Source organism: Lytechinus variegatus, chromosome 2 (assembly GCF_018143015.1).
Source record: "Lytechinus variegatus isolate NC3 chromosome 2, Lvar_3.0, whole genome shotgun sequence".
Classification (NCBI taxonomy): domain Eukaryota; kingdom Metazoa; phylum Echinodermata; class Echinoidea; order Temnopleuroida; family Toxopneustidae; genus Lytechinus; species Lytechinus variegatus.
The window spans coordinates 66,399,134-66,425,379 of record NC_054741.1 but is presented as its reverse complement, the minus strand read 5'-3'; the positions used below and the strand labels follow the sequence as shown (position 1 = coordinate 66,425,379).

General features: G+C 37.1%; 1 protein-coding gene across 2 annotated transcripts; it reads left to right on the top strand.

Annotated features, from left to right (window-relative positions):
• The first annotated feature begins 806 nt into the window (after window positions 1–806).
• On the top strand, window positions 807–20,932 carry LOC121408712 (solute carrier family 43 member 3-like). 2 transcript variants are annotated; one of them, XM_041600318.1, is made up of 10 exons: window positions 807–1,032; window positions 6,702–6,923; window positions 7,412–7,596; window positions 9,005–9,128; window positions 10,402–10,494; window positions 14,457–14,994; window positions 15,450–15,554; window positions 15,962–16,160; window positions 16,508–16,631; window positions 19,671–20,932. In XM_041600318.1, exons 2-10 carry the CDS (start codon window positions 6,741–6,743, stop codon window positions 19,752–19,754), a joined length of 1,635 nt encoding a protein of 544 aa, XP_041456252.1. In that variant the 5' UTR covers window positions 807–1,032; window positions 6,702–6,740; the 3' UTR covers window positions 19,755–20,932. The 2 variants fall into 2 exon arrangements, with proteins under 2 accessions (XP_041456252.1, XP_041456251.1); XM_041600317.1 differs by having other exon boundaries at window positions 10,399–10,494.
• Window positions 20,933–26,246: the final 5,314 nt, after the last annotated feature.

Genomic DNA, 26,246 nt, shown 5'->3' with positions numbered 1-26,246 from the left:
AGCGTTGTAAAAGTAAACATTTGTGTATTTTTGAAAACAGTATTGTTGAAGAAAATATTTCATGCTTTGTATGTGATTTTTTATTAATAAAATTATTTTAAAAGAAAAAAAAATCATCGTCTCCAACCGGTGTAATTAATTGAATCTCAGTTGACTTCTAAGCATTCCCATAGAGAATATACAGCTTCAATCAATAGAAATTACCAATTCACATTACCTCTCAACTCTCCCCCCCCCCCCATATATTGTGGGAAAACGGAACAAGCCCAGGTCTCTTATAAAGAAACCGCTCGCAATAAAGGGATGCTAGGTCATCATTTGATGAAGGTGATAGAGGCAAGGGACAGCCCCACCCCCGCAACATCCAGGACCCAATCCAAGACGGAAGGCCGCCACAGTTTTAAGATTCGCATATGTCGTTCGTCCAGAGTCCAGGAGGACATTGCTACCTTGACATGCTTGATTCACCGATTTTCGACAGAGATTGCTTTGTCAAAGCGCTTTTGAAAATTCATTTATTTCATTTTCAACAAAATATAAATCAAATAAATACAAACAAATAACATCCCCTGCGTTATAGAAAGCGTCTTCAATTTTATTGCTAAAATGCCCAATGGTTAAACTCTCTCACGTCTGTGGCGCAAATATTGATTTAAAAAAAATCATCCCCATTCTTGCACTCCCCCGCCTGATCATATTCCGTCATTTACACGACTCTGCCTCGATGTACGAGTTTTCAGACTTTGTTTTGCCATCATACCTATTCAAAAGACATATCTGAAGCATGACTGGAAACCTGGATCGGATTCTTTGAACCTAAACCGTGCAACCAACTGAACAAATTCATTGGTGAGTCGAGCAAATATGCATTCCTGACAACAAAAAAGGAGAGCCCATGATTGAAATGGGTTGATATGAATAGCATGACATGATTTCCTCCGGCTCATCATGTAACATAACTTGGCCTGCATGGGTAAGAAGAAGTAACCTTGATCTTCCTTTCCTATACCTACATCTTGAAAGATATTATCGGTAAGTTCGACAATGCTTCAATTAATTTTTCATTGTTATGTTTTGTCTATTTTTGTTTCCTTTAATTCGCTTTCAGTTTCCTGTTTTTTGATATACATTTCGATTTTATGTTTGATTTATTTCTATACGAACTTAGAGACTTTTGTGCATTTTGAGTGAGAAAAAGTGCATTTTGATTTCTAAATTCTATTTTTTTGTGCATCTTAGCTTACCATTATCAGCGGGGGGGGGGGGGTGAAGGAGCACGGAAGTCTTAAAGTTATTTTAGATTTTGTAATTTTCATTTTGTATATATGTTCCTACAATTGCTTACTCCAGATCCTCGAGTCTCAAAAACAACTGCCCCCCCCCTCAAAAAAAAAGAAAGCTGGTTTGTTTTGCTCCTTCCTAATTGTTTTTAACGCGGTACCCATTTTACCACCCGTGTAAAGCAGCATACTATACATCATTTTACATGTTTACATGTATACATGTACATTGAAAATCGTAAAAATTGTCAAATGTCTCATTAATTACATTTATTTCAAAACAAATTATATTGATTACGTCCTTTTCCTAACAAATTTGATCATTCTGTTTTCCCAAAAGTTTATTCGCTCGCTCTGAAATTGTTATTCGGAAAATGGGTTGATTATGATTTCTATGTGGTTTCCTTTTGTCAAAGTTCTATCTCTGCTTATACGCGGATGAAAAATCATCAAAGGATCGTCACAATTCAGAAATATGTAACCTCTTTACCACAAACACTCCGTATAGAATCATCATGATCTATGTTGTTCAATGAACCCCTCTTTCATTGATATCATGTAAATAGATTCATTTGAAATATATATTTGAATGTTTAGACAAGTCCGGGTTGCGACATTCGCACGTCCCAGACAGCGCCGGTACCATTTATGATAATAAAAACGCATTGTTAATAGCATACAGAATAAAGTCATACTGTTGCGTCAGTACATTTACGAAAGCAATAATCACAATACTGTTACTATAGACATGTTAGATGACGTTGGCACATCCTTCGAATGCAAGCGATGAGTGGCAAAGTATAATCGGTTGGAAAAGTGGAAGGGGCGCGAGACCCCCCCCCCCTTACACACACATGTACACACCCACAAATACACTCTATCATTCTATTATTATCCCTATTATTAGAAGATATGTAGTTGAATGCGATCCCTTAATTCAAATCAAAATGTCAAAGGTCGTTATATTCAAGACATGCATCGATACCCCCAACGTAGCACCAAACTCCTTTGAATGGCATTGCATTAATCTTCAATCGCCATCCGATAGAGAAATGGGTTTGAAGATAGCCCATATACTTTCTGATAACTGACAATAATGATAATCAAAATAATAAAGACTTCATTCCGGTTGTATTATGATTGGATAACAATGGGATTATGGCCTCGATACTATATTCCCAAAGGAAAAAAGATCAATATATTTGATTTAGGTAAACACTATGAAAATGGGTCATTACGTTTCAGCTCCTTTCTCCCGATTCATTTTATTCGTACACAGCTGCATGTAGAAAATCATTTTAAATCTGAACAGAATCATCATGACCATCAAACACCAATAGGGGTTCCGTTCTCCTACAATTTAAGGGGCAAGCCCAGTAGGCTCATAATTCACAGGACACCATCTCCAGACAGAAATTACTGTAACTACATTCTTACAAATACAAAACAAAGAAAAATTAATCTGACTAGGCGTTCCGTTCTAATACACTTTAAGGGGCAAGCCCAGTAGGCTCATAATTCACAGGACGCCATCTCCCAGATATAAATTAACTACATTCTTACAAATACAAAACAAAAAATAAGAAAAAACATAATCTGACTGGGTGTTCCGTTCTCCTACACTTTAAAGGGGCATGCCCAGTAGGCTCATAATTCACAGGAAACCATCTCCCAGACAGAAATTAACTTCATTCTTACATATACGAAAAAAAAATCTGACTGGGCGTTCCGTTCTCCTACAATTTAGGGTGAAAGCAGTCAGACTGCAGGTCCCAAGAAAGTGGCTTCTTTCATCCAAGTGATATTCATGACTTGAGTTGTTTTGCATATTTAATGAGCTTGATGCGGACCGAAACACCTCTTTTCATTCAGTCATTGCTGCTCTAATTGTGCATCGAATTTCATGATTTTAATTCCATTGTAAAGAAGAATCATTCTTTCAGGTCATGTGTTTGGATATATTCAAAGATTTTGTTATATAGGTTAAAATTTTGATCTAAAATATGCTACAAAATAAATATTTTTACCTGACAAAATCTGCTATTTTCACACTTTATTTATGTTTGAGCCCAAATTATTTTTATATCATGATAAAGCTGAATATGTATGCTTTGAAATGATATAGGTTTCAAAATAAGAATTGGTTTAATCGGGTCAAGATCACACTTTTTATTTGCCAAGTACATAAAGTAGTTTGAAAACAAGAATACTGCATTCTGATTGGTCAAAGAGACCACCCAGTGGCAAATTCCAACGATTCCAGTGCCTGGGTTCGTGGGAAGGTCACACTTCCCATGCAGGGGCCGCGGAACGGTTTTCAAAGTGGGGGGGGGGCTGAGCCAAAAGTGGGGGGGCTGACCATGCTAAAAATCACAATCGTATGGTCATTTTTGCGTTTTTGTACACGGTTTTGGAAAAAGTGGGGGGGCTGAAGCCCCCCCCCCCGGTTCCGCGGCCCCTGCCATGTGGTAATCTCCTCAACTACCCCGCGCCTGTTGTTTTGTGAACCTTATCCAGCCAATCAGGACTCTGGATTCATGCAAGTACAAAATTTCAGAAATCTCGTCTTTTACCTTGGTGGGAAAAGTGCATGTGATCTTGACCCGATTAAAAGGTGCCGCATATCAAGAGTGGCATTGTGAGAAAGTACAGAAGTTCAGCTTTATGGTGATATAGATATCATTGAGGCTCAAAATAAAAAGTTTTGCACAATTTGCAAAAGAAAACAGAGGAAGAAAATTCTGTTTTGAGGCACACTTTCAGGCCAGAAATTTACTTATTTAACAAAATATTGTATACAAAATAAATGACCAATATGAAAGAGTAACTTTTACTCTATCTGATGGTGCAATAATATTTCATTTAACTTGAGATTAAAACAGGTAAATTCTTAGAGAAAGAAAATCTCACGAATCACGAGATTTTGCAAGGAGGAGGATTCAGCCACGAGATGATTTGGATTAATCTGGCCTTTTTGCTCAATAGCATAGGGACCTGCTGTCTGACTGTAAAATAGAACAATCAACGTCCATAATATTGATGACCTTTATCAATTGAATATTTCTCAGTCTTTACAGGAATGTCTGTTTCATCCTTTGGCATGGAAGACCAAAACGTGATCCAAAGCATTTTTTCCGGAGACATCTAACAATAATTATCATTTTTTGTATTTTCTCTGGGATGCTCAAATCTAATTCATTTCGCTTTTTTTTTAGACATGTTGCATTTCAGTAAGAATCGAATCGGAAAAAAATCCGCCATTCTCATTTTGCTTTACCTATAACACCAATGGAGCTACAAGAAAGAAATTGCCCTTTTCTGATCCTGAACAAAACGTTGCTTAATATGACGCAGATTTCAACTTAAACAACTACATTCCCACGCACGCCAGATTGAACAGAACTCAACATCATCCTTGACATGATTGTGTTGAACTGTGAAAACACTTTCTAGAATTCCACAATATTAACTCGAAACCATCTCCTGCCGAATATCCAAAATTAACACGAGGGCTTGCTGAAACTGCATGGCCGGTGTCTTTTTAAAGCCTATGGGAATTACACAATTCAGAAGATAGTGGGATAATTGAAAATGAAAGCAATGCAATTACCACAGTCCAAAATACGTAAAATGGCAATCTAGTTTTATTCAGACATTATACAAGCAGTTATCAAATTTATATTAAATGATCCCAGCATGCAAAATTGAATTTGAATTGTAAATGTGCGTACATTTGTATTTTTTATAAATTGGCAGTCGTATATATCTATTCAATTCAATTTATTTAACCCATCATCAGGTACAAACAATCATAAAATACATACAAATACTAAATATGACCAATCCGCCCCACTTTTTTTTTTATAGCGTTTCATACTTTGGTACTTTTTCATCGTTTGAAAAATCGTAGGAAAGCGGTTCTTCATCATCCCCTATAACCTCCACGGTTAGTATAATAGGGTATGTAGACATTCTAAAATATCTTTGTCATACTGTTTGACTGGGGCCAGTTTCATAAAGAGTTGCAACTGTTGTAACTTTGCCATAATGGTAACTACCATGGTAACCTCGATTTTTGATTGGCTGCTGAGAGCCATAATGGCAAAGTTACAAAAGTTGTATAACTCTTCATGAAACGGGCCCGTCGGGGTGCAGTACAAAAGCTATTTTTGTCAAAACAGACGAGTGACGTCATTGTGGTGAATAGATTATAGTTACAAAGTTCACACATGCATCATTTTCATGTGCCTATTATATCAATTCCTTAGCATGAAACTTCGTGTAACATTTAATAAGTTTCTTTTCTACACGTTCTATGAATTAATATATTTAAAAAAAGTACAGCCTATACTATAATTGGGCGTGAACTTGAAAATTAACTTTAAAGAACATTTGCCGTGATGTTAATATGTTAATTTATACGACAAGCTAGAGTGGGAAACAGGAACATCGCCTATATTATTATTATAACACACAAGCTTTAAAAAACACGTTTATATCAAACTTAAATGAATATGCTATGCACCAACCATTACTTTCCCAATGTCTGATCGGCATATATGCAGTTCGTTGTCCATGGCATGTTTGATCAGAGCAATTGCGTTTATCCCTCACCTAAATAGATGACAATATGCCCCGGGCAAGGTATTCAGCCTTTTCAAAACAATTTCTCCACTATTGTTAAAGATGAGCATCCTCTCTATCCGGCTGAAAAATAGTTGATCATCACATTCCAGTATTAATCCGACCAATGCATTGAAAATAATTTATGTATTTCACGTCAGGGGCCTTCAGTCGGAAAGATAGTAAGCCTCAATGAGTAGGATTAACCCAATGGGCGAATTCAACTAGCAATGACCCGTTAGTGCATTTTGTGTGGTTCAAAAGCAATCATTGTTAAATACCTCTCCTACCCCCCCCCCCCCCATCCCCTCACCTTACTTTCATCTTCGGTTCCTCACATGAGCCGGTTTCCAAACGTTCCTCCTATCATGCCTATAGGTAATACATGCGGCGGCATTTTCTTCAGGTAGTTCCCTTATAAATTTGCTTCACTTTTATAGATAATATTCTGTACTTCTAAGAGAGTTGGCGTCAACTTGGCGGCTTGGATATTTAATTGTAACGCCAGGTAGAATGAAAATGTGAACACTCATTCATGCTTAATCGTGAATTACAAATACAAGCGATGCTAATTTTTTAAAAAGTGGTTGAAAATCAAACTGAAAAATTCCGGTTTTGTTTCGCACGAAGGTAAGGTTTGACAACTTAAGTACGTACGAATTACTTTCTATTTTAGCTATCTATGTAAGATGTGAACGAAGTTTTTATATAACTTTTTTGTGTTTTAATATACAGATGTTAATTTCAGGCTTTAAAATCAGTGGCCTCATTTTTTTTCAAATCTTCTCAAAAAACCAGAATTGATTTCAAATTGAAAAGAGCTGAAAATCGACCACCATGGTGATAAAGGCCGTCTTGGTCACGGAGCGCCTTCTGGCCCTGGTGTTTGTCTGTTTTGAGAATCTAATACACGGAGGTATCATCTTTGGCTGGCCCTCACTTGTCTTCGTCTACATACAACTTGGATATTTCAGCGACCTATGCTACGGCAGCAGCGAAAACTCAACATCTTCAACAGAGGTAAGAGGCAAATTGTCGTGCAGAGTTGAAACTTTTCTTATAGTCTTCTGTGAGGCTAGCCTGAAAATACACATCAGTGATAAATACATAATTGCTTTCCACAATCGAAATGAAGATAGACATTACACATATTCTATCATGGAATATGTATCTTTCATCATGATAAAAAGCAGCATATTATTGTATTTTTGAGGAGTTCATATTGTAAAACAGAGGTCATGTCGATCAACATTTGCCTCCAGAATTCGATGGGAATTAAAAATTAATTAAATCCTAACGTTCTCTAGACTAGCTCCCGTATATCTAAATTAAAAGGTCGGTTGTTCGACTATACAGTGTAATTATATTCTGAAGATTCCAGCAAGATCATTGATATCTAAGTTTGAATTAGGTATTCATTATTCATACAGCCTCAGAATGTTCTTCCCCTGCCTAGCTCTGATCTCCAGCACACAACTGTATCTGTATTGTTGTCATCCTAACTACAGATCATCGGTACTACCGCTGTTTATAACCGTAGCCGTGATACAGACATCGTGGAGTCTTGCCCAGAGCAGGAGAGTCGTATTCAACTTGTCTTCTCGGTGGCCGTGGCAGTTCAGGCTGCGTGCATGTTCCCCGTTGGTTTTCTATTTGATCACTACGGTACCAGATTGTCACGTCTGGTCATGAGGTGGGTTTCCGATAAAATAAAAACTAAACGTTGTTGTCAGGGTTCTTCAAGCATGTCAGGCCGAAAGCTCCGTGAAAAGCTGATTTCTTGGACAGCGCAAGAAGCAATGAGGAGCCGATACAGCACTGGTTCCTTCCATTCAACTTGCATTTGTAGCACTATAAATTTAATTCAAATCAAATCTAGATACTGGTATCATTCCAAATCGAATAACATTACTTACTTTTAAATTATTTTTTAAAATGCAGATAATTGTATTGATTCATATGAAGATGAAATAGCGGTGTCAAAAAAAATCAGTAGGCCCAGGCCTAACTTTTAACTTCAACACCCAATTACCTAGCCTACATCGGAAATTTCCCAGCCGGCAGGCACCTGCGGTATCAAAGGTCTTATCCCGCTCTGACCATATTTGGCCTAGATTTGATGCAGTTTTGTCGTTACTAAACAAGTCCACATCTACCCCTGATATTTGACAATAAAACTAAAATACAGATTTAACAAGGACGTGCATGAGGCATTCAAATTGAACAATTTAGTTCTACGAAAAACTGCATTATTTTTTGAGAAAATATTATGTCAGTCAGATCTTAGATTTATTTTGGATCAGGAAAAGACTGTTCTGGAAATACGGAAATTGAGGTTTTCGTAGTATAACATAAATGCGACCCGACGTGACTGCGACGCCGAACCCCAGCAAACACATTACAATGGCAAGTGAGTTCAAAGTACCAAATTGAACTTAACTTTCTTTTATTCGTATGGAATGCCATTAGTTTGGTGCCGATGTTCCCTCAAAGATTTTCTGCTCAATTCTCAGAAATCGTGATTCCGGACATCAATTCTGCAAACATAATAATTAGTCTTGCTATTGTTTTTCAAAAAGTTGAACTTCGCAGAGTCAAAAAGAAAAGACACTTAGCACAGATATCGTTAAGAATTGTGGAACAGAAAAAAAATGTTCAATGCTTGAGGACATGAATAAAACATTAGCATTTTAGCCAATCATTGAAGTGTATTATGCGTATTTTGCAAGGGATAACAAAGGGGAAAATGGAACCAGACAACAAGAATAAGAGTGGGGAGATTATTTTAAAATATATGAATAACAGCTCTAGAAATAGATCGGACTAAATTTTTGACCATCTTATCTCATATCAAAGTACCCTTGAATCGCTTTTGGTTATAATCATGGTTGAGAAAGACATATAATTTTTTTATTTACTACTTCTACTTCTTTAAAATTTCTATTTCAACTCAACATTTTTTATTGTTTTTTTGTTTCTTGTCTTTATTTCGGTTGAGTGCATTGGTTGTCCTCTATCAACTAGGCGTACACAGTCATGGCAGTTGTATTTCTCTTTTAACCATCTCCAATTTCCCTTTTCCAACCAAATATATCCATTAGTATCCTGATGCTTGTTGGCTACATCTTGATGGCATTCAGTTCCCCGACGTACTCAATTCTTGTTTTTCCTGGAACTATCTGTTTTACAATTGGAGGTGTCATCATGCTATTCTCTTCTATGCAGGTTAGTAATGTTAGAAACACACCAACTATCTGTCATTTTTCAATAAAAACTGTGGTCGACCTTAATCGGTTTTTGAAACGCAGATTTGCTATTAGGCCCCTGTCCGTTTGTAGCCGATTTCAACTTATTCACGACAATTCACTTTATGGATTTGTCTCAAAGTTATATACAAACTAATATACTGACATTGAATATTCTCTTACTACATGAAATTGTATTTTGCAGGGATGAATGATTTTAGAATTTATACAAGTAAGTTATAGGCCTAGAGATTGTCTCATCAATGTAAATCACTTGCGCCCGGAACAAGTTCTAAAATTGCGCTCTTTCTACTCTAACATCGTTGTATCCCTGGTTGGTGTTTCATAAAGCTGTTCGTAAAGTTACGCACAACTTTACGCAGGACTGGAACATGCTCTATGGTCATAAATCTATACATAGGGATATCACATAGCATAAGAAAGGATCACCAGTCGTGCGTTAAGTCATTCGTATCTTACGAACAGCTTTATGAAACACCCACCTGGGGTGATGCTCTTTCCATTATGTTAAGCGTCTGTGGCGTCTTTCGTTGTTCATCTTCATCAGATTGCACTTTATATTTTTCGATTACGCTTCGATTGTTCTTCTTCTTTTTCTTCTTCTTCAGTCTTCTTCATTTTCTTCTTTCTTTTTCTTCTTCTTCTTCTTCTTCTTTCTTCTTCTTCTTCTTCTTCTTCCTCTTCTTCCTCCTTTTCTTCTTCTTCTTCTTCTCACTTTCCCATACAATCCCACTTTGAGCTCTTTGGCAACCAAGGCACATTGCAGTTTAGTTAGAACGGTAATTCAAATCCGCAAATTGAAGACAGTCCTTGTAGCGCCCACATTGTGTAACATTATCATGTTCGTCTAATGGGCCAATTGGCCATAATTACAGTCAAATCATCGATGTTCTTGTTTCTAATAACAAAAGTTAGCGATTAATCGTACGCTTGATTTTCACCATTAATTGTATATTTTAGTCAATGCAATCAGTAAAAAAAATGTAGCACGAAGATTGCAAAGTTTTGTGTTACAGGTCCCAGAATGGCCAATAACCGAAAAAAAGTCTTTCTAGTTAGACTCCCTCCACGTTGATACCGAATTTCAGGGGGAAAAATGTCTGATACCCATTTCAAATAATTCATGAGTAAACAAGTTATGTTGCTTTTAACTGTTATATTCATGAATGTAAGAATAACAGCACAGAGTCTGTCTGTCATGTTTATGATTGTTTTTTTTTTCCTAAAAGCAGATTGGGAACCTGTTCGAAGGTCAGAAATCTACTATTATTACCCTAATCAACGCTATGTATGGTGGATCTGTCATTATGTTCTTCGTTGCAAAGGTGGGATAATTTCAGCACACCAACAGTTAACAACAAAATATCATTCTTAAAATACAAAATGACAAATTCTTATAATTGATTATGCTTTTGAAATTGCAATTAGGTCATTTGTTTTGCTAGTAGTTTAAATGTAAACCATGACATCATTTTTGACATCTAAGTTTGTAAAGAAAATTCAGAAAAGGATCGTATAGCTGAACCGCGCACCTCTGATCTGAAATCCACATTTCAGAATGTATGTCTTGTTTCCTAATCATATTGTTCATTTTGCCTTCAATAGCCTTCTAATCTAAATTCTCTTATAGATTGTCAATCAATTTATAATGTTACGGTTGCGGACCAAAACAAGATAAGATTTTAAAGGATGATTTATAAATATTGGATTGAAATTTGCAATTTTAGTTTGGAATGATCTTCCTTTGTACTCCATTGTAAATTGGTGAGTAGCGTTATGTGCACAGTGAATAAGAGTTGCTGGAGATGCCCTGCGCCATGGGTTTATAAGGCACAATTTAGGGTAAAAGAAGTAAATAAACTAGACAACTTTGAGGTTACGAGTTACTGTCTTTAATAACCATGGCCAAGAGACCAACACAAGGTGGCGCGCTTACACTTTGCAATTGCAACATCGAATCATCATTATACTACGATAACAATACAATGGCGCTTTGATTTCATGCTCATGACAATAAACTTGTTGGACCTTACCAGTAGGCCTTATGCTAAGTTCACACCAACGGCGAATGCCGCGCTTTAAATCGGCGATCAATTCGGCGTCATTTTTTTTTACTTTTAAAAAAATCTCACGATCTCATAAGATATGTTATGCTCTGATAAGCTCTGATACGCTCTGATACGAAGTTCGTTCCCGCTTGTGCGACAAATTATTTCCCGAATCGCTACGGCTTCTCACGCTATGATGCCGATTGATGAGGATTTATCACGCTTTAAATCACGCTTTGATATGCTTTATTACTCTTTGATAAGCTTTGATGGGCTTATCACGCTTTAAATAACGCTCTGATACGATTATCAAGATCTCTTGTGCATTGATAGGGTCTGTCAAGCTCTGTTACGAAATGACAAAATTCGAGATTATGATTGCATCCCGCCACTGATCCAGAGTATATAAAGATGCAGCAGATACACGAAATCATTACATCATTGGCAGAAGAACAAGATATGGAAGTTCAATATTTACCAGACTTTGAACCATCTTATGATGTAGACATGATCTTTGTCTCTCTGCTATATAACTACTTCATAGCCCTCGAGGCAGAGGAGAGAGAAAGAACAGCAAAGACAAGAGGAGATTGAACTACCAGCAGGAGGGAGAAGACCATTCATCAGGTGCTGCTGGACCAGGCCATGGCTCACTGAAGAAAGAAGACAGCAGTATGGCCAGTACACTATCCTCTTTAACAAACAACCGCGGTTAGAGGACCCTGTTGCCTTCACAATGTTCACCAGAGTAACCCCTGGGGTATTCGATGAGATCCTTGCGAGAGTTGCACCAGTCATCCAGAAGCAATGCACCCTTTGTCCGCTGGCCTAGCAATCACCTTGAGACATCTGGCCACTGGGGACAACTACAGATCACTGGCATATGGTTTCAGATGTGGTATCTCCATATCAGAGTTGATTCCAGGAGTGTGCAGGGCCATTGTAGAGGCGTATAAAGATGAGGTCTTCAACATACCTACCACCCCTGAAGCATGGAGCACCCTTGCCCAGCAGTTTGAACAGAGATGGAATATCCCCCATGCAATTGGTACCTTGGATGGAAAGCACACAGCCATTAAGAATCCAGCAATCACAGACAGTCTCTACCACAACTATAAGGGCTTCTTCTCTATACCACTGCTGGCATTGGTAGATGCAGAGTACAAGTTCATCTGGATTGAGGTGTGAGGTAAATGACACGCGTTTCGAATGCCTAGAAGATGGGTCCATAGGGCTGCCCCCATCATGCCCTCTCCCTTGAGAAAATCAGCTTGATATTCCCTACTTCATTCTAGGTGACGATGCTTTTGCCCTGATGAGCTACATGATGAAGCCATACAGCAGAAGAGGGAAGACAGATGAACAGAGGATCTGCAACTACAGGATCTCAAGGGGGAAAAGAGTGGTGGAGAATGCATTTGGCATCATGACCAACAGGTTCCGGTGCCTGTTGGGAATACTGGAACAGAAGGTAGATAACGTCACAGCGTTGGTGGAGACTGCTGTGGTGCTCCACAACCTGCTGCGGAAGAGGGTGGCGCTGGCAGCCAATGCGGTGGACCACGAAGATGAAGAGCACAGCTTCGCACTAGGGGCCAGGAGAGGTGGACCTCACTGGGAAGATGTTCCGCAACCACCTGTAAGGGGGAAACCTCGCCAATGGATGCCAGACATCAGAGAGATCATCTCTGAGAATACTTTCCAGTGGGTGCTGTTGACTGGCGACAAAGAATGGCTGGGGTGGCACTTCCTGATTGAGTCAAGAAAGACGTGGCTCAGATATTTTCAGAAGCATATGATGAAGATAAAGACTTTTGTGTCTGGAAATAAGAATATACTCCTATGTGCAGACTATGTTTATTTTTAATATAAGTTTGAAATAATTGTTGTATTATGTGTTCTTGAGAATATGTTATTATTATCATTATTATTGATGTTATTGTTGTTATGTATTTCATCTGCTTCTAAAAATTATGAATACAGACTCTATTGATTTTTTACCAATGAAAAATCAGATAATACTACTATTGTAAATGAGGAGTGAAAATTTAAAGGAATCAAGTTGCAGAATTCGAAATTTAGACATGTGCGATTGAAGATTTTTTAAATACGCATTTTTTTGTTAAATTGATTATTACAAATAATTACAAATTTTCTTACTAATTTAAAAATTAGTAAGAAAATCAATTTTATATGTGAGATAAATAACCCTTATTAAAAGAGAAAATAAAACAAAGGAAATAAAATATAAAACATTGTAGAATTAAAAAATTAGATATAATAAAAAAATAGATAGAAAAAAAAACTTTGTGGAAAACTTGGAGTTTTAAACAGAGTTTTTCTATTCATTTATTTTTTTTATTCTATTGCCTTTTCCATTTTATTATGTTTTATACAGGGTGTCCCATAAAAAAATGCCCGGTACACTTCTGGTCGGGTTTTTTTTTTATTTTTTGTTTCATTGAAAAGACCAACTCTTCATTTAGTAGCTGATCCAAAAATATCAAAATCACATTCAGTGGTTTTGGGGTTATAAGTACTTCTTGCAATGGTCTGTAAGTGGTAAAATCAGGCTGAACGAATCCTTAACTGTAGGGCCTATGGGCAAAGTATCAAAAGTGGGGTCACCGCTTGGAACCAAGCTTTCTTAAACTTTGTTATGCTTTCCTACGACTCTGATAAGCTTTGTGACGGTTTGATAAGCTTTAATACGCTCTCCCCGCTTTTCTCAATCCGTGACAGATCGCCTCAAATTTTTAAACTGTTTAAAAAAATTTGGCGCTCTTGCCGAATGTCCCGAATTGCTCAAAGCCTTCTCATGCTCTATTACGGTCTTTACGCTTTAATTAAGCTTTGTTACGCTTTGCCGCCGCTTTGCACGCCGCTTTAAAGCGCCATCAAAGCGGCGTTGGTGTGAACCTAGCATAAACAATAACTAATGCGTTCCTCTTCGGAGCATTGTCTTTTTTTTCGGTCAGCTACCACAGTGCTACTTATTCCATCAAATCCAGATCTAATTGATAGAAAATTGATGATGGGGATTCACTTCTAACTAGAAAATAGATGTGCCTAACGAACTGTCAAAAGAATGAAGAAAATGGAAAACAGTAATAAATAATGGATTGAGTGTGTTGGGAAGAGGTTTTATTGCAGGGCGACAGGTAACTACGGCAAGTAGAATGTGTCTCTTAATATTTTTTTTGTATAACCACATTTCTTTTACCATGTTTACTGTCTAGATTGTGCATGATGCTGGGTTTTCTATCAATCTCCTCTTCTTCATCATGGCCGGATCGGTGGTCCTCCTCAACATCAATACATTCCTTATTCTCCCTACTAAGTACATCCCCTGGCCACTTCCAGACGGCTATAGACTCATCACATGTGGGACACCCAGGAATTCTCCAAAGGCAACGGAAAAGAGTGCTTACGATAACCAGGGGTACATCGAGGACCCATTCAGCGAAGGGGTGGATGGAAATGGGTACAACAGACAGACTAGTGAGCTATCGGCACGCAGAGAAAGGTTTAAACGAAGTCGAAAAACGAGCCAGCTGTCTCTTTCCATGGACACGAGAAGCGAAACGAATGAAGATGGCGTTTGCGAGACTGAAGAACGGAAGGAGAAAGAGTTTGGTAGCCTTTGCTCATGTCTCTTGTCAGTGCCATTTTTTCTACTGCTTTTTTGGCAAGCATTCCTGGAGACGGGTGTTCTCTTTACCTTTGGAACACTCAACTTTTTCTTAACAAGATTGTCCAATGGCGATGAAGATCTCGGTAAGTAAAACCTAAAGATATGACAAATGGTGTATATTTGGATAAAGGGACTCCTGCAGCATGAACCATATTTTCTCTTGCATGACTTGTAAATTTCATTGCATTACAAAAACGGATTTACCAATCCATGCTTTCGCCCTTGTTTGCATTAAATCTGAAATCATGGCTAAATCTGCATGTACGGTCATTGGAATTGGTGCTCAACACTAAAAACCATTTTTATATGCTTTTATATGTAAAGTAACTCAGTAAAATATGAACATCGTTACTGTAGTCTGTAGTCATCACCATCACCACCACAATCATAATGTCATCACCATTAGCATGATTACCACCGCCACCATGTCCATCATCACCACCATCGCCGTCATAATCAACATCACCATTATGATCATATTAAATCAATTCCACTGTATTATGCCACGAGGTATGAACCATTTCGTTCTCCTCTACAGTGAGTTGGTATATAAACGTCTTCGCAATCACACAATTCTTCATCTTAATCGTTGGTCCTCTTGGTGGCCTTCTCATGGACAGAAACACCATCTCTTGTTCTAAAAGTAAGTATAAGCTTGTAGGTATTTTGAGCTTTTATGATTTCTTTAATAATCAGACAAGGTAGGCCTATATTCACTTAAAATTAAGTCGAAATAACGTTGACATGACGTTGAATCAGCGTCATAATTGCCGTTTCAGCCAACATTTAGCAAACGTTGGCAGATAAGTTGTAAACATCGTTGCACGCGTATACACTTCCATTCGTGATACAAGGCTACCTGCAAATGTCTATACAACGTTGATAAAAACATAAACTTGATCCAACGTTGAAGGCCCGGGTACGTTCATTCTGTGCTAATCAGTGTAAGAACGAAGTCGAAGGTTAGCTGACGAAAACTTAAACGTTATATTACAGATATGTCAAGTACTATACAAATATTAAAACTATTCCGTGATCAATGTCATTCAGGAGAAAAACAAAAAAGAAGAGGTCCTTATGCAGAGATGCGAGATAGCTGTCTTCCTCTGGCTATAACAACCCTGGCATCCATTGGTTACTCAATATGCCTTTTGATTCCAAGCCTTCAACTCCAGTATCTCACTTTTATCTTTATTCTGGTGATGAAGTCTTTACTCTTTGGAGTTGGGTCAGCGGTTGTGGCGGTAGTGTAAGTTGAAAACTTTTTTTTATATGTTGAACTCAGTAATCAAAACGCTGACATCTGTTTCATTTCTAACATTTTAGCTTTATATTATTGGTTGTTGATGAAATAAAACATTAAAGGTTTATCCTTCCTGTCTTTATCTGCCTATTCCTTGCCAACTTTCGTTGTTGCTGTTTTGAGGGCCCTGAAAGTGGCTTCTTGGGCACGTGTCCCCTTTCTTGGTCCCTTTAAATATGCCATTGCTCACCGGTTGGTGAATTCCATAGCATATGTGGTAACATATTAATGATTATATATGAAATGTTGAACAAACTGCTTACACTAGTTTACTCCATTTTTTGACGTCATAGATTTCCAATGAAGTATTTCACGAGTGTATACGGCGCCATGCGAACCATGAGTGGATTCTTCACCTTCCTTCAATACCCAATCTTCATCTTACTACAAAGATACCTCGATGATGACCCTTTCTGGGTAAGATGGAAATATCATTTATTCAAGGAATAGGGTAATCTATTCCGCACACATTCGTATTTCCGAAGGTTCATAATTCCGAAGGTTCGTTAGTCCGAAAACGAAATGAGGTTCGTAATTCCGAAGGTTCGTTAGTCCGAAAACGAAGTGAGGTTTGTAATTCCGAAGGTTCGTTAATCCGAAAACGCAATGAGGTTCGTAATTCCGAAGGTTCATTAGTCCGAAAGCTAAATGATAACGAACCTTATTTTGTTTTCGGATTAACGAACCTTATTTTGTTTTCGGAATAACGATTCTTCGGAATAACGCCGCAAATGTTCGAATTAACGAACCCTTTTACGTTTTCAGATTAACGAATATCGAGGTATAGGTAATTTACGTGTTTTGGAATTACGAACCTTCGGAATTACGAACCTTCGGAATTACGAAGTGTAACCATTTATTCTTCTTTACTCCCTTCTACTCACCTCTGCTCGTTTTCACGTTCATTTCCTCCTCATCCTTCCTCTTCTTCGTCTTCTTTCTATTCTTCTTCACAGTTTCTTGTACATTTAAATCAGAAAATACATCTCCCTTGAAATTGTTTACATGAATATATATAAACCCCTCAAAAAAAGTTCTGCAACTCAAGTTTGAGTGCTAATAAATTTCTTAGTGTGCCATCATCATATAGATAGGCTTATGTCGAAAGGGTGGGTGCTGTCGCGTTAGGGTGCGTCAACGCGAACGCGAAGATTCGTCCAAAGCCCCCCCGGTTTGGGCGAAAGGGTGCGTTAGGAGCGCCACGTCGCGTCGCGTTCACTGGAACGCGCCCTTTCGTCCAAAGCCCCCCCCCCCCGGTTTGGACGAAAGGGTGTGTTTAATAATAATGAATAAATAAATACAAATATTTATAAGAAAGCTGAATATAAGGTATTTTGTCAAACATTGCCAATTTGCACGTAAAATAGTGGATTTTCAATCATTTAAAGCATTGACAATTTGAGGAAAAGAAAGAAAAGTTCAACTAAGAATAATAATAATAATGATAATAAAATCAGATACCCACCCTTGCAATAAGCCACTTGGCGCCAATTTTTCACTCCAAATTCATTTCCATAAATTCACTCTTTGGGGTGAAAATTATTATTATTATTATCATTATTATAAGTATTATTATTATTATTGTTATTATTTTTATTATCAAAAGTATTATTATTATTATACAAACAACACGCACATATTATTATTATTATCATACACACAACACGCACACATACACAACAGATACATCTCACAAAATATACTGAGGCAGGGTCTCAAGTGTAAAATATAGTAAGGTAGGGTCTGAAGGGTTAAACGTTGTGAATGCTGACCTGACATCAATTTTGGCCTTGCCTTTCCAGGACACATCTGCCGTAAGTTTTATAATTTGGGGGACACCAAATATTTCCAGGTATACGAATGTTTTCCTTTGTAATAAATACACACATGCAAAGTATAACATTGAAGGTAAGTTACTTTTTTTTATTTGAAAGAATCTTGAAATCAGTCATAATTTTTACATGTATCAATATTACACCATAAAACATTCCCACCGAAAAATCCTCATGCAGCATGCCGTCATTGTTTTTTTTTTGCCTTAAAAAGAATGTTTGTGCCATATGATGATTTATGTTCCTATGCAAATTTGGTTACATATCACTCGTCTTTTTTGTTTGTTCAGCTTTCTTATAAATATTTGTATTTATTTATTCATTATTATTAAACACACCCTTTCGTCCAAACCGGGGGGGGGGGGCTTTGGACGAATCTTCGCGTTCGCGTTGACGCACCCTAATGCGACAGCACCCACCCTTTCGACATAAGCCTATAGATAAGTGGTATCATTGGAAATGATTGTAATGCTAGTGTTATCATGAAATACACAGACATTTTAAAGTGCAGCAATGAAAAAATGAAATGTTGCAAAATTCGTTGCCATGTCATGTTTGAGTTCTGCAACTCAAACTGCAAGTTTGAGTGGTAATAAATTTCTTAATGTGCCATCATCATGTGTAAAAGTGATATCTTTAGAAAGCATGATTATTCTTCTTTACAATCATGTGTCATTTGTAATGCTAGTGTTATCATGAAATACACAGACATGATAATGCGCAGCAATGTTAGAAATGAAATGTTGCAAAATGCGTCGTTTTCAATAGCGAATTTCCAATTGTTTCGAGGATGGACCGAGTGCATTCACTGCCACCTGCATGGTGGAAATTCTATAGAAATGGAGACTCTTGTTAGAAATCAATGCATTTTGCAACATTTCACTTCTGACTTTTCTCAATGTTCAGGGTGACTGCAAATTCCATGATTACGTATACTAATCACAGCAAATGGCATGTCATTGTAAAGAAGAATAATTTAGCTTTCTAATGATACCAGTTTCATCTTTTATACTTCATTAACCAAAAAGATATCATCCCCAAAACTGAGTTGCAAAACTTTTTTTGAGGGGTTTATTTATTTATGTCCATGTAGGCTGTGACCTGCCACCCCGGAACCAACAATAAGTCGACCAAAATGAATATTGAGATTTTTATTGAGCTTGAAAATTCATTTCCTAAGCTTCCAAATGATATATAATTTGTTGAAATTGACCAAAGATAATAAAAAATAAGGTAACAAAAACTAAGGAGAAATAAAGTTTGAAGTTTGGGGTTCACTAAAGCATGAGAATGCATACTGTGTAATATCACTGGAACTTCCGAGCAGTCCGAAAAAGGCGACTTATTGGTGGTTTTGGGATTGGTAGGTCACATATGTATGTGGGGGAATGTGTGTGTCTCGTTGGTACCAACGTTCATCTTAAATTGTCAAATTGGTCAAATACTGTCTGCAAACAAGCCTTTGGCAAGCTTGTTATTTCCATGCGTACTGCATACGACATGTCCATGGAACTTATTCAAGAGGCCTATTATAAGTAAGATAGTCTTCCTATATTTATTTTATGAGATGATAATGTAAAAAATAAGATTCCTTATATGTGTTTATCTCATACTCTATATGCAGGTGACCATTGCATTTATTGTTGCTGACGTTTGCACGTTCACCCTACCCGCCGCTCTTTACGTCATTAGCAAACGGAAAGAGTAGACTGAAATAATTGCAGTAGAGTGGTACCACAGCCATCATCGATGGAGTTCATTTATTGGACCTGATGGGGCTTCGTCTTACTAAAAGTCTTGCTTAAGTACCAACACACTCAGTATTTGAAAATGCAATCAATCTCATTGATAGAATTGCGATAGAGCGCGTCCCACACGAGTGTGATCTTACCAGGTACCTACAAATAAATGGACATTCATCGGTCAATCCATTAATTTTATCTACTTTGATTCTACGATGGTCACCGTCAATAAGGCAATGGGTTGAAAACAGCAGTCCGTAATTTTTGTATGCCCAGGAGATAATAGATCACGTAAATACAGGAAAATAGATGTGCAGTTCTAGTTTACTATTATTATTGGCATGTTAGATTAATTGATTTTCATGTAAATAATTTTCAAAGAGGCAATATCTTCCTGCAAAATCAATATATCTTTTCTCATCTGCCTTTGTACCAGAGTTACTAATTTATGACCCTAATGAACGAAAAGTTCTGATTGAGCATGCTGGTAATGCATTCAAATCCTTATTATTTTTTCCATGTGTATCTCCGTCAGGAGCCTGGGGAAAATTACACATCAGTAATCTTCAGCCAAGCAATTCGAATCACACTTGTCATATAGGAAGTGTTACTTTTTAATTTAAATTTATGCAATGGGGAGTAGAGCCGCATCTGAGCCATGTCACTATAGCATTCAACACACCATTCAAATTTACATTGTTCAGTTTCACAAACTTTATCTCAGAAAATTTCGAGCTCATTATCAACAGTGCATTTGTCAAAAATTCATGTAAACATAAAGTGAAGATACTTTATGACTTAATCCCAAAATTGAAATGTTTGTGTAATGAATTGATAAGCTAGGGAGCATTTAATCTGTATATTCCATTCAAATGTATATAAATAATAGGATTGTCTTCCTATCTGGACCATCTAGAGCGAGAAACGTGATGTGATTTGTGTGTTTGTCAGCGAGAATTGTAGTGTGAAATCATGCTACTGAGGATGAGGATGACGGTGTTTGCGGCTGTAGTCGTGGGTGAGGGCAGTTGTGTGGGTGTGGGGTAAGGTGCGCGTCAGTGTTATTCTTATTCAGGGGGCATTCGGACTCGAAGCTTTCATGTCCAAAGTGTGATCTATAAATTAGTTATACGGTTCAATCATTTCGAAAAAGGCCTGTATATTTTGTCATAATTTTTTAAGGACAAAATTATATCATGAAATAAATTTTTGCGGTGTAATCATGGTAATAAAATGTGTGAAATAGTTTGAGACAAATATAACTTTTACTTGAAATCGAACTGGACCTGCTTACTAGTTTAGTTCTTTCAGTGTCATTATTACATTAACTACTCGATTAAATACAGTTCATCAGATTTTGATGAATTTTATTCCGATTTCCCGTTTATTGTCTCACCTGCGAAGCAAATTGAGACTATAGGCGCCGCTTTTCCGACGGCGACGGCGGCGGCGGCGGCGTCAACATCAAATCTTAACCTGAGGTTAAGTTTTTGAAATGATGTCATAACTTAGAAAGTATATGGACCTAGTTAATAAAACTTGGCCATAAGGTTAATCAAGTATTACTGAACATCCTATTAGAGTTTCGTGTCACATGACCAAGGTCAAAGGTCATTTAGGGTCAATGAACTTAGACCATGTTGGAGGATTCAACATCGAAATCTTAACCTGAGGTTAAGTTTTTGAAATGTCATCATAACTTAGAAAATATATGGACCTAGTTCATGAAACTTGGACATAAGGTTAATCAAGTATCACTGAACATCCTGCCTGAGTTTCACGTCACATGACCAAGGTCAAAGGTCATTTAGGGTCAATGAACTTTGGCCGAATTGGGGATATCTGTTGAAATCCCATCATAACTTTGAAAGTTTATGGATCTGATTCATGAAACTTAGACATAATAGTAATCAAGCATCACTGAAAATTTTGTGCAAGTTTCAGGTCTCATGATTAAGGTCAAAGGTCATTTAGGGTCAATGAACTTTGGCCGAATCAGGGGGTATCTGTTGAATTACCATCATAACTTTGAAAGTTTATTGGTCTAGTTCGTTAAACTTGGATATTAGAGTAATCAAGTATCACTGAACATCCTGTGCGCGTTTCAGGTCACATGACCAAGGTCAAAGGTCAATGAACTTTGGCCGAATTGGGGATATCTGTTGAAATCCCATCATAACTTTGAAAGTTTATGGATCTGATTCATGAAACTTGTACATAAGAGTAATCAAGTATCACTGAACATCCCGTTTGAGTTTCAGGTCACATGATCAAGGTCAAAGGTCATTTAGGGTCAATGAACTTTGGCCGAATCGGGGTATCTGTTGAATTACCATCATGACTTTGAAAGTTTATTGGTCTAGTTCGTTAAACTTGGACATTAGAGTAATCAAGTATCACTGAACATCCTGTGCGCGTTTCAGGTCACATGACCAAGGTTAAAGGTCAATGAACTTTGGCCGAATTGGGTGTATCTGTTGAATAACCATCATATCTCTGTAAGTTTATTGGTCTAGTTCATAAAAAGTGGACATAAGAGTAACCATGTATCACTGAACATCTTGTGCAAGTTAGAGTAGTATTCAAAGTCAGCACTGCTGCTATATTGAACTGCGTGATGCAGGTGAGACGGCCAGAGGCATTCCACTTGTTATCTCATCTACCCTTTGCCAAATCTGTTAGCTAAAAGAGATATATTTCCGTTCCACCTCCATTATACTTGGTCATAACAAGAGTGTTGATAATTCTAACACTCGCAAACAATTTTTATTATCTATTTCCTTATTTTTCGCAATAATTTTCATTCTTCTTCCCCATCCATTCTTTCCTCTCTTTATTAATAATAAAAAACTCAAAAAGGGCAGTCTCCGCCTGGCTCTGAAGTTCTGAACACTTGTGGCATTCTAGACTCTGTAGGCACATTGCCTGTTGTTTTGCATGGCGCATAATGTAGTGACTGGATTCAGTGAGTCTAGATTCAGTCACTCCTTATTACGTTTCTTCTGCCAAGAACTATTCTGAAGCAGATGTTTCGGGTTCTCGTACCTCATCTACCCTGACAAATAATTTGTTCAATTGTTAAATTTGAGTCTGTGCCTGTAGACTACCCTGGTGATGCAACCTAGTCCATGTAGACCCTTCATTAAGATTTCAGCACAATATTTTATGAAATGACTCACCATAAAATAATTTTCCCAATCTTTATTCTATTTATAATTCACAAGTGTGATTTGATTCTAACTGTACGAACTAGGTTTGATATATTTAATAACCTGTGCCAGCCGCACAGAAACGTTGTTAATAATAATAATAGCCAATTTTTATAAAGCGCTTTTCCTAGAATGGCTCAAAGCGCGTTACAGCATATTATTACCCCGGTCAATGGATTCATTTCAATCCCGCACGAAAACTACACAATTCCCACTCCCTGGGGAGCATTCCTTGCATTCATCGCAGCCTCCTTATGTGGCAAAATCAAACACAATATCTTTCGCATCCTACCACGTACCCAATTAGCACCTGGGTCGAGAGAGTCAAAGTGTGGATTAACGCCTTGCCAAAGGACGCTAGACCGCCGTGGGATTCGAACACACGACCCTCTGTTTACATGGCGAGAGTCAGAACCACTACACCACGGCCCTGTTAGCCTAAAAGAGCGATAACAGTCTTAATTGGATGGTCCGGGCTGAAAATATTTATATCTGAATAATAAAGTAAAATTCACAAAGCAAAATGCAGAAAATTTCATCGAAATCGGATAACAAATAAAGAAGTTATTGAATTTTAAAGATTATCTATATTTTGTGAAAACAATTATGCACATCGTCATGAATATTCATTAGGTTGGCTGATGATCCCCACTTTCCTTTTTCTTATGTTATTACGTGAAATCATAATTGTTTCATTTTTCATACATGTGTAAATGATGTGTCTCCATTCTGATAAAATAAGTTGCAGCAATGAATACCTAATGCACTTAATCAGTTGTTAATACAGTTCTTTTTAGTTCTTGGTAGAATTTTTTTTAAAAAACCCAGTTTCATGTAATAAAATACAAAGAACAAGTGGGGATATGACATCATTAGCCCACCTAATGAATATTCATGAAGACATGCCTAGAACTGTTTCACCGGAATAATGCAATCTTTAAAATTCAATAACTTTGTTATTTGTTACCCGATTTTGATCAAATTGTCAGTATTTCGCTTTGTGAAGTTTATTCTATCTATTGAGATATAAATATCTCCAGCCTGGACCATCCCTTTAAAGCCAAGTCACATCTTTCGGATTGTCAAGACAAAACATTTTATTTCAATATGTAAGTAATACATTGTTGTGACATTAGGCATTGCTGCCACATTACCGGTTGTAACCTGGGGCCGTTTCATAAAGCTGTTAGTAAGTTAAAAGTGACTTTACGAACGGCTGATGATCCTTTCTCGTGGTAAATGATATTCACAATTAATGTTCATTGGTGATTATTTAGCGCATAAGAAAGGTTCACCAGTCGTTCTTAAAGTCGCTCTTAAAGGCCGGTCACACCGCCCGAGCGTTGTTGGGGCGGTCGTGGAGCGGTAGGGAGAGGGGGTCGAATTTCGCTTAACTTACGAACAGCTTTATGAAACGGCCAGGGTCTCCTTTTTTTTAGTTTTAGCGCACTGTTAGCGTTAACAACATTTCTGTGCGTTCATTACAGGTAGATTAGGAAGCGAACTTAGTTTTGAAACTAGTAGAAACATACAAATCAAACTTGAAATCACACAAAATATAAGTTAAAGGTCAAGTCCACCTCAGAAAAATGTTGATTTGAATCAATAGAGAAAAATCAGACAAGCACAATGCTGAAGATTTCATCAAAATCGGATGTAAAATAAGAAAGTTATGACATTTCAAAGTTTCGCTTATTTTTAACAAAATAGTTATATGAACGAGCCAGTTACATCCAAATGAGAGAGTTGATGATGTCACTCACTATTTCTTTTGTTTTTTATTGTTTGAATTATACAATATTTCAATTTTTACGAATTTGACGATTAGGACCCCCTTGCCTGAAGCACAAAATGTTAAGATAATGGAATTCCACGTGTTCAGGGAGGAATGAAACTTCATTTCACATGACAATGACGAGAAAATCAAAATATTTCATATGTCAAACAATAAAAAACAAAAGAAATAGTGAGTGAATGACATCATCGACTCTCTCATTTGGATGTAGCTGGCTCGTTCATATAACTGTTTTTGTGAAATGAAGCAAAATTTTGAAATGTCATAACTTTCTATTTTATATCCGACTTTGATGAAATTTTCTCTTTTTATTAAATTAAAGTTTTTGTTGGGATGGACTTGTCCTTTAAAGTCAATATGCCTTATCCCATTTGAACCGCGCCAGGCTAACATCTAATCTTCCCTGCATCCTAATCATGGATGCAACATAATAGGACATTGATATGTAGAATGTACAACATAATTATTACATACTCACTACAATTTCATGAATAATTCCCCCTCTTTATGGCTTTCTTCCCACAATATCTTAATCTACCGTGGAAAGAATTCTTAAAGTACTTCCAGCCATACCTACTCCTACTTCTACTGGTTGGTCGGAGCAAGATCGAGGTGAATCTGTCCTCCGAAATTTCCTCTGAGTCTGGGTCCTCATGATTCATGAGTCATGGTTACATAATGGACGATTTTGTGAAATATTAATGTTTTCATCAACATTAAATTTCAGTTAGCATTGGTCATGATTTGATCAAACAAAGACTATCATTCTGATGATACTTTCAACTGAAAATCAAATATTCCGTTCATTTACTTCTTGATAAGGGTACCATCATCAATTGCGTCTCACTCTGAATAGCCTAGCTAATGGAATTGTTGAAATAAATCAGGCAGACGTGAACCATGCATGTACGGCTGCTCTATTGTATACCGGTAGGCCTATTACTTGTTAAAGGTCAAGTCCACCTCAGAAAAATGTTGATTTGAATCAATAGAGAAAAATCAGACAAGCACAATGCTGAAAATTTCATCAAAATCGGATGTAAAATAAGAAAGTTATGACATTTCAAAGTTTCGCTTATTTTTAACAAAATAGTTATATGAACAAGCCTGTTACATCCAAATGAGGGAGTCGATGATGTCACTCAATCACCATTTCTTTTGTTTTTTATTGTTTGAATTAAACAATATTTAAATTTTTACGAATTTGACGATTAGGACCTCCTTACCTGAAGCAAAAAAATTTAAAATAATGGAATTCCACGTGTTCAGGGAGGAATGAAAATTCATTTCACATGACAATGACGAGAAAATAAAAATATTTCATATTTCATAAAATAAAATACAAAAGAAATAGTGAGTGATGTCATCAGTTCCTCATTTGCATACCGACCGAGGTGTGCATATAACTGTTTTGTGAAATGAAGCGAAAGTTTAAAATGCCATAACTTTCTTAT

Coding starts and splice junctions, on each gene's coding strand:
- LOC121408712 (XM_041600317.1), top strand. CDS start 6,741: ATGGTGATAAAGGCCGTCTTGGTCACGGAGCGCCTTCTGGCCCTGGTG. Junction 10,495..14,456: donor TTATGTTCTTCGTTGCAAAG/GTGGGATAATTT, acceptor TTTACTGTCTAG/ATTGTGCATGATGCTGGGTT. Junction 14,995..15,449: donor CAATGGCGATGAAGATCTCG/GTAAGTAAAACC, acceptor TCTCCTCTACAG/TGAGTTGGTATATAAACGTC.